Genomic DNA, 14588 nt, shown 5'->3' on the forward strand with positions numbered 1-14588 from the left:
CTTACGTATATATATCATATCAATACATACCTAACAAATACTATCATATTTTTTGCGTTTATATATTTTTTCTAATTAATTTTACATTTTCAAAAATTTATCATTTAAATATATATATTTTAACGAGTGACCAATAACTACCCCCTGTTATATAGGCCTTTCTAAATTAACTCTTGTAGTGTTATTGACCCTAACTAACGGGATCTCTCACATATAGATTTCACAAGATTTTTTTTTTTTTTTAAAAAAAAAAAAGAAACTTAGGCAAAAAGCCAGCTATAAACTAAAAAGTTTTCCAAACTAATCATTGTTGATATATCGAATCACAGCTGTAAACCAGCAGCCGTTGAAATTCTTTTAAGGGCTATATAGTTATAGTCAAAGCACATGAAATACTTATGACCCTTTTAAATCAAAGCCAACAAAAAAGGAGAGTCCAATTCAATTTTTTATACCTCCATGTGTGTGTGTAAGCTCCAAATTTATTGTGCAGGTTCATCAAAAAACTTCATACCCTACATAAAGTGGACATTCTTGTCAAAACCCCACACCTCTTTATTGCGTACTCATACCATATAAACAAAGCAACGGGAGTATCAATCTACAAGTCATTGATTCACATTCGTTGCCTTCACAATTAAGTATGTACATAATTAATTGTTTGATTAACTAGCTAATAACCAAGGTACATGAGCGGAGAGTTAAATTGAGTGACAGGAGAGATAATGTAAGTAAAAGATTTTGGATTCAAGACCTTAAAAAAAAATTATGGGACGGAGAGAATAATATGTTTCGACAGATTACTTGATTTGCATTACCTTTAATCATCATGAAGCAGCTCTACACAATTCAATGAAAATGGAAATCTTGCAGGTGAGTTGATTGACGCCTAGCAACAAGTTTTTAGCACCGTACATCTTTACATTTCTTTTTTCCCCACGTACAAAATCTTCCTTTTGAATATGTAAATCGTGGTAGTAATTGATCCTTCCATCACGGAGATGGTAGATTTTTATGCATGTGCACAAGCAAATATGTAGTTTCACGAGTGTTTGTACAATATATAAAGTTAGGAGTACCAGTCATTGGTGTAAATAATTTTGATCATTTTTCAAACTTCAAACTTCACCCTTAAAAAAAAAAAATTAATTTTTATCACCTAATCATATATTGTCATTAGAACTACTCATAACCACCTTAATCTACCTACCAAATTACTATAACATTATAAACCAAGGTCCTTTAACGAAAAATGTATATCAATTCAATTTATGTAAAAAAAAAAACAAATTTGGTATAAATTAATTCATTTTAATTATTTCTAAATTGCACACACATTGAGTGTGCCCTCAACACTAATAAGTATTGCTAACAAGTGCTCATTGCATAATAATAATAAAAAATTAACATTTAATGTATACACCAATAAAAGATAATAAATTTTTATTATAAATTTGAAATTCAATTTTTGTACATGTGATATACATTAATAACTACTAATCTACTAGGTTGGCATATGAAATATTAATATATAGAGAAACTCATACTAGTCACAAAGTTTTTTATTTATAGTGTAAAAAAAAAATAAATTTAGCTAGTTACTATTAACTTTTGAATGACAATTAGAGATCCTCATCTGCAATTCTATCTTTATCAACTATTGACACATATAATTACCTGTAAACTATCAAATTCGTCATAGTATTTGTTTAACTATTGTTGGTCAAATTCGTCATAGTATTGTATAAAACCTTACGCCTATTCAACTCATTTCTTTTTTTTTTTTTGGTTGCCCGCCCGGTATCCGAAGCTTTGCCCTGACTAATCCGGATCCAATCCGCGTCGCGCACCTGACTGTGATGGATGAGTCTCTCAACAAGAATATCTGCATACACTAGGACTCGAACATGAGACCTGGTTAAGCGAATCCGAGCCACTTAATCCCTGTTGGTCTATTCAACTCATCTCTTGGAAGAAGGAAAAAAAACCCCCAAAATGTGTAGTAGCATTAAAAAACAAAAAACTCAAGGAAGAAAGAATTACAGCCACAGGTCCCATTTCTTACTCGGTAATGTCATGATTCCATCAAGACTCCCCTCCATCCCCGGTCCCCTGTCTGTCGCGTCATTAAAAGTGGCAACCAGCCCCACTATTTTTTATTTTTTATATTGCATGTAAACATTTTTCTCATATCATTTTCGTTCCACGTCTCATTCCCACTCCGTTCAGATTGAATATTATATAAAAATATTCTTATTTGATTTAGCAGTTGGTGTGGAAAAAATGTTGAAGAGACACAAAAGATAAATTTGAAAAAAATGTGTGTACAGCATTAAAAAAAAAATCCCAAAATAATTCCTTTTCAAACAATTAAAATTTTTACACGAGCTTCTTTTTTTCTTTGGCATTTTACAGACATGAGATTTGTCAATAGAAAATACACTCTCTATTTTTTTAAAACTATTTTCACCTAACAAAATATGGATAAAGTATTATTTAAAATAATTACTGTAGTAATTTTTGTAATGTGATATATATATAAGATAAAAATATATTTATAATATAAATAAAATATTATTTAAAAAAATTTAGCTATCCAAACGTGTATGTTTTAGATGCAAGCGAAATATTATTATCAGAGGCAAGCAAAATATTAGATACAAACTCTCTTATGTATGCATCACACAGCATTTTTTTCTAGCAAGTAAACTATTACTCCTTCGGATCGGATGAGAGAAGCGTGGAGACAAAATACAGCCGAAAAAAGAGAGAGACTCTTGTCAATTCACATCGGAATCGGGCATGATCGTAATCGCTGAGTTTATGATTTTCCCAAAATAAAAATAAATAGACTAAACAACCCTAAGTACCTCCACTTCCCTCCCCTCCACCCCACTCCACTCTACAGTACAGTCCGCTCTTTTCATCTCTCTCTCCTTAACCAACTGAGCTGAAAGGTCACTCTGAAAAACTCTCACTCAACACTACTCTTTTCAACTTTCTACTCACAGCCCATTTCTCCTCTCATCTCATTTCCCATTCTCATTCAGTTATGTAACAAATTTACCATCTGGGCTGTGGTTAAAGTGCTAAAAAAGTGCTAATAATAATAAATAGAGCCTGGCATTTATTTGGTTCTGGATTCTTGTCTTGGATCAATGTGAGTGGTAAAGATCACAGCTTTTTCTTTTACTCCATTTCCTGCTACTTTTTTCTTGGTTGCATTTTTCAATTTTTTGGGAGTTTTTTTTTTTCGTTTTTTTTTTTTTTCTGATTCTTTGCTTGATTCTTCAGCTTCCTACTTGCATTTCTTGCTGGGAAAAAGTAAAGAAATAATGTGCTGCACTTTTACAGTATTTAGTTCTAGTCTGGTAAATTATAATAAGTGTACTATTTTCTTGGACTTTATCCTTCTCCACTTGCATCATCTGAAGACGCCCTTTTAGTCTTTTTGCAGGTTTGAACTTTATATGAGTGTTCTGTCTGTGTTTTATACGGTGCGTGCATATTTATGTGTACAAAGCCATTGTTTTGTTTTTTATTTTATTTTTTATTTTATTTTTTCGTTTTAAATGGCATTTTATTCTTGTTGTTCTTGCGACTTGTGGGGATGGGGTGGTGATAATTGATTGTGAAATTGTGTGCAGCTGATTGTTTGAGGTGACGCTGAGAAGATCAGCAAAATGGGAAAAATGGAGATTGGGATTATTATCGCAATAATGCTACTGGGATTCTCAACTCATAATGGAAAAGCTGAGATTTATATGGTAATGATGGAAGGAGAGCCTGTGATAAGTTATAAAGGTGGTGTCATTGGGTTTGAAGCCACTGCTGTAGATTCGGATTCTGATGAGAAAATTGATGTGACCAGGTACTGGAATCTTTTTGCTGATTTGGTTGGGGCGTCAAAATCAATGTTTCGTTCTACATTATCTTTTTTTTTTTTACCTCATGTTTTGGTGTTAAAATGTAAAATAGAAGAAGTGATGTTTGACTTCCGGACAATGTGATTATTTATTCGTCAAAATTGATGCTAAAATAAGACGGTTTGGTGTGGCTTATATATTACTTCTCAAGTATTATGTTAGTTCGAGTGTTTAGTTATGACAAATATCAGTGCTGTCTTAATCTCTTACATTTTTTTTTAATCTACTTAAGAGAAGTATTCTACTGATTTCAAGTAATGCGAAGTGCCTACCTGCAATTGTTTGGAATTTGAGAAGTGGACTTGGTATTGTAGAAGCATTAAACTTGCTGGACAGACTGTGCCTATGTAGACAGACTCTGGTTATGTAACTTTTATCTTGTTACTAGACAGACTCTGATTATGCTGCTTCTATACGTGCGATTTTATGCAAACTATGTGAGAACTGATTGACTGCACATGTGCTGAGTGGTTTGGTCAAATTGATGCTGAGAGCAGTTGCCTGGCATAGCTGGTTTTATGTGTCAAAGTAGAAGCGGGTAGACGAGGTTGTGCTGGTAATTATTTGTTGAAGTTAACAAGGCTCATCTTCTTCTTGCAGTTTTTAAGTGAAAGCAAATGATTGTGTCCAATTTATGTAGCCAAAACAATGATAAAGGAACTCGAAAAGTAATTGAGAATCCTAATTTGTTACAATGCTAGAATTGCGGTTATCTTTAAGCCTAATTGATTGGACACGTATAGCCGATTGCTTGTTTACCTTGTTTCTTATGCGTTTGCTTTCTTTCAGTGAGGCAGTTACATCGTATGCGCATCACCTGGAGAAGAGACATGACATGCTTCTGGGTATGTTGTTTGACCGTGGGACCTACAAGAAAGTCTACAGCTATCGTCATCTTATAAATGGCTTTGCTGTTCACATTACACCTGAGCAGGTGACACTCTCTGCATTTTTCAACTCTTCTTTTCTTCACATTTCTCTGATGTTAGCTTGTCCAAACTGAGAAGAAATTACCTCGAATTCTTGGACTGTTTAAGGTTCAATTTGGTACCAGTTGTTTTTCCTTACACTGTCATTAAATGAGTAGGCAGAAATTCTGAGACAAGCCCCTGGTGTGAAGTCTGTGGAGAGAGATTGGAAGGTGAGGAGACTTACAACCCACACCCCACAATTTTTGGGGCTTCCAACTGGAGTATGGCCAACAGGTGGTGGCTTTGACAAGGCTGGAGAAGATATTATATTAGGCTTTGTGGATTCTGGAATTCATCCAAATCATCCTAGCTTTTCTACCCACAACACTGAACCCTATGGACCTGTGCCAAAGTACAGAGGAAAATGTGAAGTTAATCCAGACACAAAGAGGGACTTTTGCAATGGAAAGATTATTGGAGCCCAACATTTTGCAGAAGCTGCTAAAGCTGCTGGTGCATTTAATCCTTCAATTGACTTTGATTCTCCACTGGATGGCGATGGACATGGAAGGTTCTGCCACCATGCTTTTATATATTATCTTCATGTGAACACTTTGCTCACTTTTCCTGCTTACATTTATTCAGTGTGCTGGATTTACTTGAATGCTTGAAGACTTATATATTGGAAATCCAAGAAAACAAGATGCATGTCATGCATGTGGTAACTACATGAGGTATCAAATGATCTTTTTTCTGTCACCAAATTCCAAAAGAGTTGCTGTGCAATCTGTTGGTGACTTGCAATATTTTGGATTACAAGAAACTTCTGACAGAATAATCAAACCATTTTGACACAGAGCAGCATTGCCAAATTTTTGGTCCCAGGGTCAATTTCTTTTTCCTTCCTTACTTGTAAACAATCATTTTTTCTTAAAAGCTAGTCTATACCCCCTCTTTTGCTGTGAGAGTTGCTCAGCCAATTTGCAGGGTCTGTCCGAGCACATGGGTGCTGTTTGCATGTGTTTTTACGGTTGTATGAGAAGAGAATGGGCAGTCTGATGCTCTTGTTATGTGATTTCATTGGTCAAGTGATTGCAAACAAAAAGAAACCTGATATTTTAGTCCTATGTTTGAAGATTGAACCTTGCATTTTACCTACAATAGTGAATGCACTGTTGCAGGAAAATATCATGTCAGTGCGAATAATTGAAAACTGATTTGATGCTTCGATTATTCATATATGGGCCATGTAGAAGAGCTAACACCAAATGGACCTTCCGTCTAGTGCATCTGCACATACTTTGTTCTTCACATGGATCAAAAGATTGTGCACAAAAGTGAAGGAGATTGCTAACTGATTGTACAAATATTTGAAAGGGGCTAGCTCTTGCATTTAGCATTGATTTTTACTTCTATTGAAATCATGTCTTCATAGATATAGGTGTTTGAATCTTTATTTTCGTTTCTTGTCTTGTCCTGTTTATACAAATGTAGATCATCTTTATCACCATATATTCTCTTCTTGATTTTTTTCTTGCTGATTTAAGATGTTTTTGTTCAAGGAATATGCATGTTCTCCGCTTTGTGATTTGCCCTAATTTATTGAGAGTGCGTTATCTGGTTAGCATGCTTTTGCTATGGATTGACAAAAACATTTGGACATCTGTAATTTCAAAAATATGGTTGTGTTTCTTGAGCTGGTGCTTTTTAGTTGCTTCATTGCACCTTGATCTGCTAATTAACATTTATTCATGCATACAATCTTCTGATCAGTCATACAGCGGCAATTGCAGCTGGAAACAATGGTATTCCAGTAAGAATGCATGGATTTGAATTTGGAAGAGCAAGTGGGATGGCACCCCGTGCAAGGTGTGGCTTTAATGAGAATTAGTATAAAAAACACTGTTAGCATATTTTGTGCTAAAATTTAACTTTCACAATAATTGCTTGTCCATTTGCTCAGGATTGCTGTATACAAGGCACTGTATAGGCTTTTTGGTGGATTTGTTGCAGATGTGGTTGCTGCCATTGATCAGGTATTATGATTTCCCAGTATTCCATCTAGTTTGAATGTCAAAAAGTGGAGGAAAGTAACAAAAGGAGTGGTAATATCATTGTTGTTTTACAGTCAAATGTTGCTGTATTCTGTATACAGTTTAACCATTTTTAGCTCTTATATGCCTTCAAATACCGTTCCCCATCTTTTTGATGTTTAACCTAGGCAACTTGAAGTATGTATTTGCCTTTCAAAGCCCTGATTGTCCTTTAAATAAAAAATTTGGTCATTGCTCAGGGCTGATCTGTGATTTTATTGGTTCACCTTGTGGTTTGTTTGTTGGTGCTGTGGATCATCTTCTATTTGTTGTCTTCTTGTCTTTTTGTAACTAATGTTGACTGAGCCTGCAAAAGGGTTACTTTTCAAAGTTTTCATGATCAGTCCCTCCACTCTAAACTTCATACTGTGATAATGTAGATTTTAGTTGCAGACATGTATAGGAATTTCGTTTCAAATGTTTGCTTTCATGAAATATTCTGGTCCTTAATTTTGACCTCACTAGACCAAGTATTCTTTCCATGTCTAGTAAGCACATTGGTTTCCTCTCAGTTAATGTGTGGTGATTGTGAGAGATGTAAAGGATGACCTTGATTTACTTTGTAAACGGCAGACTAATGATGAGGACTCCTCCAAGCAAAGCACCTATTGACTAAGGTGCCAAACATGAACCTCAGCTAGAAATACAATCCCCACGTGTATATGGAATACTAAAAATGCTCAATGTACTGGGGTTATGAAAGGAATTTTAGAAACATAAGTCGCTTTGTGTTCTTTTGTCTTATTTCTTGGCAGTCAAGATTTATGTTAGCAAAATATTAAGGAACTGGGTTTTGGGATTTATATACGGAAAAAGACTGATTTCTTGCTACTCTTTGAAATCATTATGACATGACATTGAAAATGTCAAGGGAATTTCTTTATAGCTAGCAAATATACTTTGCGATTTCAGTTTGAATAACAGAAACAAATTATGCAAGGTGCATAATTAACCTATGCGTCTTGTAGACTAAGAAAGAGCTCATGTGTGAGATTTCTGATTTACTTGTTCTTCTTTGTAACCATCATGAGATTGTGAAGTCAATCAATATCAAGCATATCCATCTTGCCTATGTCAATCAATATCAAGCATATCTGGATACCTTCATGTGTGAATCGGCTCAGAGGTTCTGATTCAAGTTTCCTTTTTTCAATAGGCTGTGCATGATGGTGTGGACATCCTCAATCTCTCAGTGGGGCCAAACAGTCCCCCAGCAACCACAAAGACTACTTTCTTAAACCCTTTTGATGCAACACTTCTTTCAGCGGTTAAAGCTGGAGTATTTGTTGCACAGGCAGCAGGAAATGGAGGTCCTTTTCCTAAAACTTTGCTCTCTTTTAGCCCATGGATTATATCTGTTGCTGCTGCAGTTGATGACCGGAGATATAAGAACCATTTGACTTTGGGAAATGGGAAAATCTTAGCTGGACTTGGGTTGTCACGTAAGTAATACTGAATTATGTTGTTTGACAAATTTTGTAGAAGTTTGGATATGTGCTAATTGGTTGCATGAAGCCAGATGCTTTGTCTGGTTTTTGATCTTTTGTCCAGTTTTGCTGATTCTGTTTCATACCTTGACAAGTTACTTTATGGAAGTTATGACATAACACTTAGGAGGTTGAGCTGTATGGTATATCATAACAAAGATGATTACAATTCAAGTTGAAATTCTCTTTAGTTGGAACCTTACCGAAATCTCCCTTTTTGTTCCTCTTTTTATTGTTTTATTGGGTGAAAACCAGGGAGGAGAGTTGGAGTGTCAGCTTATCAAGTTTGGGTAGTATGGGTTCCCAGTGAAACAAGTTTACATCTTTTTGAGCCTCCTGCTGCCTTTTTCTATTTTCTTATCAGTCCTGTCAAGAAGCAGAAGTTTGTTTCGACAGTAAATAGATTATAAACTCATCCTGTTACCCATTGTTTGCCTGCAGACATGAACAAGAATAGTAAGATTTGGAGGATAATAAATAACCAAATTAGAATCTCTATAATATTTTTGATCCTAAAGTAAAGCACACTGAATTCTAAGGTGTGATTGCAACTCTTGAACCCCTATCCATTAACTGGTTTCTAAGAGAATTATGTGCGTGGAAGTATTTCTGTTATCTTGAAATGACATAGCAATCTCCGAGGAAGAACATTATCACTTAGGAATGAGGATAGGGTGGCTAAGAGAAAAATCAATGCACGAGTTTCATATCTGTGTCTGTCCTAAGCCTGAGCTAGTCACAGCTTTGCAACTAAGGGAAGAGTCTCATGAACTTGTCACCTCTTGGCTGTTGCTGGATCTGTACCACATGAAAAGCTTAAAGTGTTCTCAGATGAGAGAAAATTATTCATTTCTGTTGTCTAACGTTAATGTCTACTATCCTGTTTGGGCTGAATTTCTATATTAGCGTGATGCATGCTCACTTTGTAGTGGGTAGCTGTTGGGATTGAACATGGGATTTTGTTTGCTCTAATTCAATGTGGAAACGCATGCGACGGTGCTCTAATACAATGTGGATTGAACATTGTAAGGACAGTTGCAAAGCATGCGATGGTGCTCGATTTCTTTCTCACTGCCACCTATTATTGTAGATTACACATGTGTTTGGTATTATTCAGAGAAGTTCAAGTCATTCTTGAATGGGCTGTGCTGGAGTATGTAAGTGTATAACTTGATCTGAGCTCTTAACAGCTTAAGCTTTTAATTAGGTGGAAATTTAACAGGTCTTATGTACGTCAAAGGTGGAAATTCTTCAAGTTACTGTATCATTCTTAATACTAAAGCTAAATGGTGAAACAGAAACTTGTATTCAACATATTTTCCTTCAAATTCCTAGGTTGGTGAAATGGGAGGTAGTTGATCATTGGTTTTATTTTGTTGTCCATTCACTGTGGAGGAAAAGTAGTAGTTGTAATAGGAACTTGCTTACCAGGGTTTAAGTGCATAAATTGTCTAATCAGATTTCTTTTAGTATAAGTCAATTTTTTTTTAACTGAATGCAGACTTGAAATTGCCTTGATATATAAAGTATTACTAGGAGTAATTTTGGTTGCCGTCATCTCTATATCAATTGGACATGCTCTATTCAAGTGTAATCAGAGAGAATGGAAGGACAAGGATGTAGTCCAAATTAAAAGCCATGAATGACCACCCAATTTTAACTTTCAACTCATGTTGAGTTCCCAATAAGCTAGGGCTTTTGTTCTTTTGGGCTACTGGTCATAAATTTTGGAGTGCTCTGTGGTGAAGCATCTTTCTTTAACTAATGCTTTGACCTTACTTGCCTTGCACAAAAAAATTCTTAATAGTTTTAGTTGTTGGTGGTTGATTAACTGTTTCCTTATAGAGCCTCTTCCTTCCTCATTCTGACCCATACTTAATGGCTTTCTGCAGCTGCTACCCTTGCGAATCGAACATATACCATGGTTGCTGCCAATGACGTGCTTTTGGATTCCTCTGTTGTGAAGTACAGTCCATCAGACTGCCAGAGGCCAGAAGTTTTGAACAAAAATTTAGTGGAGGGAAACATTCTTCTTTGTGGCTATTCCTTCAACTTTGTTATTGGTACTGCTTCAATTAAGAAGGTCTCAGAAACAGCTAGGAGCCTTGGTGCTATTGGCTTTGTCCTGGCAGTAGAAAATGTTTCTCCCGGAACAAAATTTGATCCTGTTCCTGTTGGTATTCCAGGAATTCTAATCGCAGATGTTAGCAAGTCATTGGTGAGTACGTGTTTGGTTTCTTTCTTGTTAATTGTTGTGACAAGCAGAATCTGGGAACTCATTGGTAGAAACAGATGAATGCCGGTCTTACTTTTGCATATGTAGCCATTTCATTTACTATTCTATTCTTTGTCTCCTTGTCTTATGACTATGAAGTTTAAGCAAAAATGTTTGCTTCGCCACCAGGATAATATGCTGGTTATTCAGTTGTTAAATCTTGAAATATGTCAAAAGTTAATGTGCAGGATACTTAATAACAGTTGAAAGTTTTCTGCATTTATGTGCTTTGGTTTTTTTGTTGACATGTACTAGGCAAATTGTGCCAGTAAACACTTCGAGGTGCATCCATATATGCTCTGATGTGCTAATATTCCGGGGGCTTATTTCATTTTTACCTCCCAAGTTTGAATGTGTTTTTCATCGACATTCAATTACTGTTCGCCGCCTTCGTGTAACATCATGGCTAATCACTTAATGTAGGAGCTTATAGACTACTACAATGTTTCTACACCAAGGGATTGGACTGGGCGAGTGAAGAGCTTCAAAGCAGTAGGAAGCATAGGGGATGGATTGAATCCCATACTCCACAAATCAGCTCCACAAGTAGCACTATTCTCATCTCGTGGGCCCAATATCAGAGATTATAGCTTTGAAGATGCAGACATCCTCAAGCCAGATATCCTGGCCCCTGGTTCTCTAATTTGGGCTGCATGGGCACCTAATGGAACTGATGAGGCGAATTACGTGGGTAAATATTTCAGTGTTACTAGTCCTAAATACTTGAGGTCTTGGATCATTGCTTACATAAAGATGGAAAGACACTTGAAGGTGGATTCTATGTATATTCTGGATCAGATAGGAGTAGTTATGGCAAATATATATTTTTTAATCTGGAAAATAATACTTGATATAGATATTCAATCCTTGTTTCACTAATTTATAGTGATAGCAGGATACAGTAGACATAAATTGAGTAGGTACTATGGAACTGGAGAATTTAAAAGATCAGGCAGCTCAAAAAATTCTTTGTTAACTGGAGCAGGTGAGGAATTTGCTATGGTATCTGGAACTAGCATGGCTGCCCCACACATTGCCGGAATAGCAGCTCTTGTGAAACAAAAGCACCCTCATTGGAGCCCTGCTGCAATTAAATCTGCCTTGATGACAACATCAACAACCATCGACAGGGCAGAGAGACCTCTGCAAGCTCAACAATATTCTGGGTCAGAAACAATGACATTTGTCCAAGCAACTCCTTTTGATTATGGAAGTGGTCATGTCAATCCTAGAGCTGCTCTGGATCCTGGTCTTGTCTTTGATGCTGGTAATTTACCTGTTGTTCCTTCTTTTATAGCCATGACAAAAGCTTACATGACACTTAGCCAGCCCTCCCCTGCCCCTATCCCCACCAAAAGAAGAAAAGAAAAAAAGGGGGTTTAACGATCTTGTCCATATTTCTTTTTCTGATGCGTCTTTTAGGTTATGAAGATTACTTGGGTTTCTTATGCACCGTGCCTGGTGTTGATGCTAACGAGATAAGAAAATTCTCTCATTCCCCTTGTAACTATACTCTTGGTCGCCCATCAAATCTCAACAGCCCCTCAATCACAATTTCACATCTTGTGGGAACTCAGACGGTTACACGCACTGTCACAAATGTTGCTGAAGAAGAAACATATGTAATTACAGCAAGAATGGCGCCGGAAATTGCCATTGAAACCAGCCCTCCTGCAATGACTCTAAGACCTGGTGCATCAGGGAAGTTCACTGTTACTCTCACTGTTCGGTCAGTAACAGGATCCTATAGTTTTGGAGAGGTTTTATTGAAAGGAAGCAGAAGGCACAAGGTCAGGGTTCCTGTTGTAGCCATGGGTTACAATCGATAGTTTGGTCATGCAATCTTGAAAAACACTCCTATGCTTGTGGTATTCTTTGGATTCTGGGGAATAAGAAGATGCATAAAAGTAGATTATGTATTTTGTCCAAAATATAAAGTAATAGATGTAAAGTTAACTAATATGAGGGAGAGATCCCTAGTTTCTTCCAGTCATGTAAGTTTCGCTAATTATTTTGTAATACGGCGGAATGCCTTGTATTTCCCCGCTACTATTGTGAGAGAAGTAGCCTTGTTTGGTAGGTCAAATCTTCCTTGGCTGTATTGTTGACTCTTCATCATGTAACAGCTAAATAGCAGTTTGCCCAATTATTGTATTTTACTTGCTTCGAGTTTCCCAGCTTTAATGCTCTGGTGAATCACTGTTCAAACGATAAAGAATAACAAACATTTCACTGAGTAAATTGCTTAGTTAAATTTCAAGTCGAAAGAAAGTTTACTAATCCGATTAGCGGACAATTTTTGAAGAACTAACCGACCTATGTCTGAAAAAGTCTACCATTGTCTGTGATTAATATGGAGTCCATGATTGATCCCATTTAGTCTCAAGAAATCAAGGGAAAGAATTTCGTTTCACATAATTACCACTGCTCGAAATTGAAACTAACTTCTCCGCTCAAGTTATTGATCATAGAAGAATCAATTCATCAGGTCTCTGTTTCACATTGCCACTGCAGGTTTCACATTTAGTCTCTGTTTCAATTCGATAAAAGATGCTTGGGATGCTGAATTAAGGTGTGGAAACACTAAAGGAAATACCATTTCTGAAGATAAGGGATCATTGAAATCTGAACTTTACGAAAGAAGAATATGCACAAACTTCAACTCTTCATTGAGGCTCACAGCTACTCCACTTGGTTCTTCAAGGTCAAGAGTAATTAATATTAGAAACCATTCAATCCAGCTTTTTATTTTGTCGGTTTTAGGCAGATTCAATGGCTTTAGATGGCAAAAAGACTTCGTCAAATTGGAGATCAAGTTACATGAAAGTCAAAATCTGTCCAATCAGAATAAACTTAATCTCCGCTTGATCAAATTTTTTTCGAGTATAGCACACAATGTCGGCCACTTGCTGCCCCTATAAAAACTGCCGTTAGGCTTGAAGACTTGATCAATTGCATCCCTACATTATCCAAGAACAGCTCTAGTTACAATGAAGAACAAATTTCTCTTAACTTCCGTCCTTTTCTTTATAATCCATACAAATTTGATATTCTGCTCAGCAGCTCCTGAACCCCTTCCTCCAGTACTAGATGTAGCAGGAAAGCTTCTTCGGGCTGGTGTAAATTATTACATCTTGCCTGCTATCATCATTGGCAATGATATTGGAGACTAGCAAATGGAACTTGCCCTCCTGAGGTCATCCAAGACAATTATGAATTCACTGATGGAATCCCACTAATCTTTTCTCCATTGGACCCCAAAAAAGGCATCGTTCGCGTTTCTTCTGATACCAATGTCAAGTTCTCTAGTACGTCAAAATGTGCTCAATCTAGCGTTTGGAAGCTCAGTGAGCTTGATGCATTGACGGGAAAGCACTTTGTTGGCATTGGAGGAGTTGAAGGTAACCCTGGTCCTAAAACTTTGAGCAGTTGGTTCAAGATTGAAACTTTTGATCGAAGCTATAAGCTAAAGTTCTGTCCTTCGGTCTGCAAGTTCTGTAAAGTGATATGCAAAGATATTGGAATTGTTTTCCAGAAGGGCAAGAGACGTTTGGCCCTGAGTGATGATCCCTTCAAGGTTATATTCAAGCGGGCGTGACGATTTGATCATCAAATGAACGAAAAGTATGCATACCCCACCCAAGACAAACTAACAAACCTTACTGCAACTTGCGAGCGCATGCTCAATTATTCCCAACTTGGGGGGGAAAATGAGATTACAATATTTACAAGTTTGTTTTAGTTTCTGACATTTTAATTTCCACAATTAAGTGTAGGATGCCCGGTTAGGGAATGATATTGGGATGATGAGATAACCCGTGATAAATATGATTTCTCTATTCCAAAAAAGGGGATTTTGTAGGACTGAATAAGGTACTTAATTTGGAGCTCACAAA

At 36.5% G+C, this 14588-nt stretch overlaps 1 protein-coding gene and 1 pseudogene across 4 annotated transcripts; both read left to right on the forward strand.

Moving 5' to 3' along the window:
• Positions 1-2903: 2903 nt before the first annotated feature.
• LOC113739745 (subtilisin-like protease SBT2.5) lies at positions 2904-12876 on the forward strand. 4 transcript variants are annotated; one of them, XM_027267057.2, is made up of 12 exons: positions 3079-3160; positions 3458-3497; positions 3648-3871; positions 4716-4860; positions 5014-5408; positions 6611-6706; positions 6801-6873; positions 8087-8372; positions 10310-10635; positions 11116-11383; positions 11678-11959; positions 12115-12876. In XM_027267057.2, the coding sequence occupies exons 3-12, from the start codon at positions 3684-3686 to the stop codon at positions 12519-12521; spliced, it is 2466 nt and encodes an 821-aa protein (XP_027122858.1). In that variant the 5' UTR covers positions 3079-3160; positions 3458-3497; positions 3648-3683; the 3' UTR covers positions 12522-12876. The 4 variants fall into 4 exon arrangements, with proteins under 4 accessions (XP_027122859.1, XP_027122857.1, XP_027122858.1 ...); XM_027267058.2 differs by lacking the exon at positions 3458-3497 and having other exon boundaries at positions 2904-3160; XM_027267056.2 differs by lacking the exon at positions 3458-3497 and having other exon boundaries at positions 3028-3167.
• An 806-nt stretch (positions 12877-13682) lies between these two features.
• Positions 13683-14519, forward strand: LOC113738408 (kunitz trypsin inhibitor 5-like; annotated as a pseudogene).
• Positions 14520-14588: the final 69 nt, after the last annotated feature.

The sequence above is a fragment of the Coffea arabica genome, chromosome 4c, assembly GCF_036785885.1.
Source record: "Coffea arabica cultivar ET-39 chromosome 4c, Coffea Arabica ET-39 HiFi, whole genome shotgun sequence".
Classification (NCBI taxonomy): domain Eukaryota; kingdom Viridiplantae; phylum Streptophyta; class Magnoliopsida; order Gentianales; family Rubiaceae; genus Coffea; species Coffea arabica.

Bases quoted from the DNA above. Each gene is read 5' to 3' on its own strand.
- LOC113739745 (XM_027267058.2), top strand. From the start codon at position 3,684: ATGGGAAAAATGGAGATTGGGATTATTATCGCAATAATGCTACTGGGA. The intron at 3,872-4,715 runs GTACTGGAATCT...GCTTTCTTTCAG, and splicing joins GAGAAAATTGATGTGACCAG to TGAGGCAGTTACATCGTATG. The intron at 8,373-10,309 runs GTAAGTAATACT...GGCTTTCTGCAG, and splicing joins AGCTGGACTTGGGTTGTCAC to CTGCTACCCTTGCGAATCGA.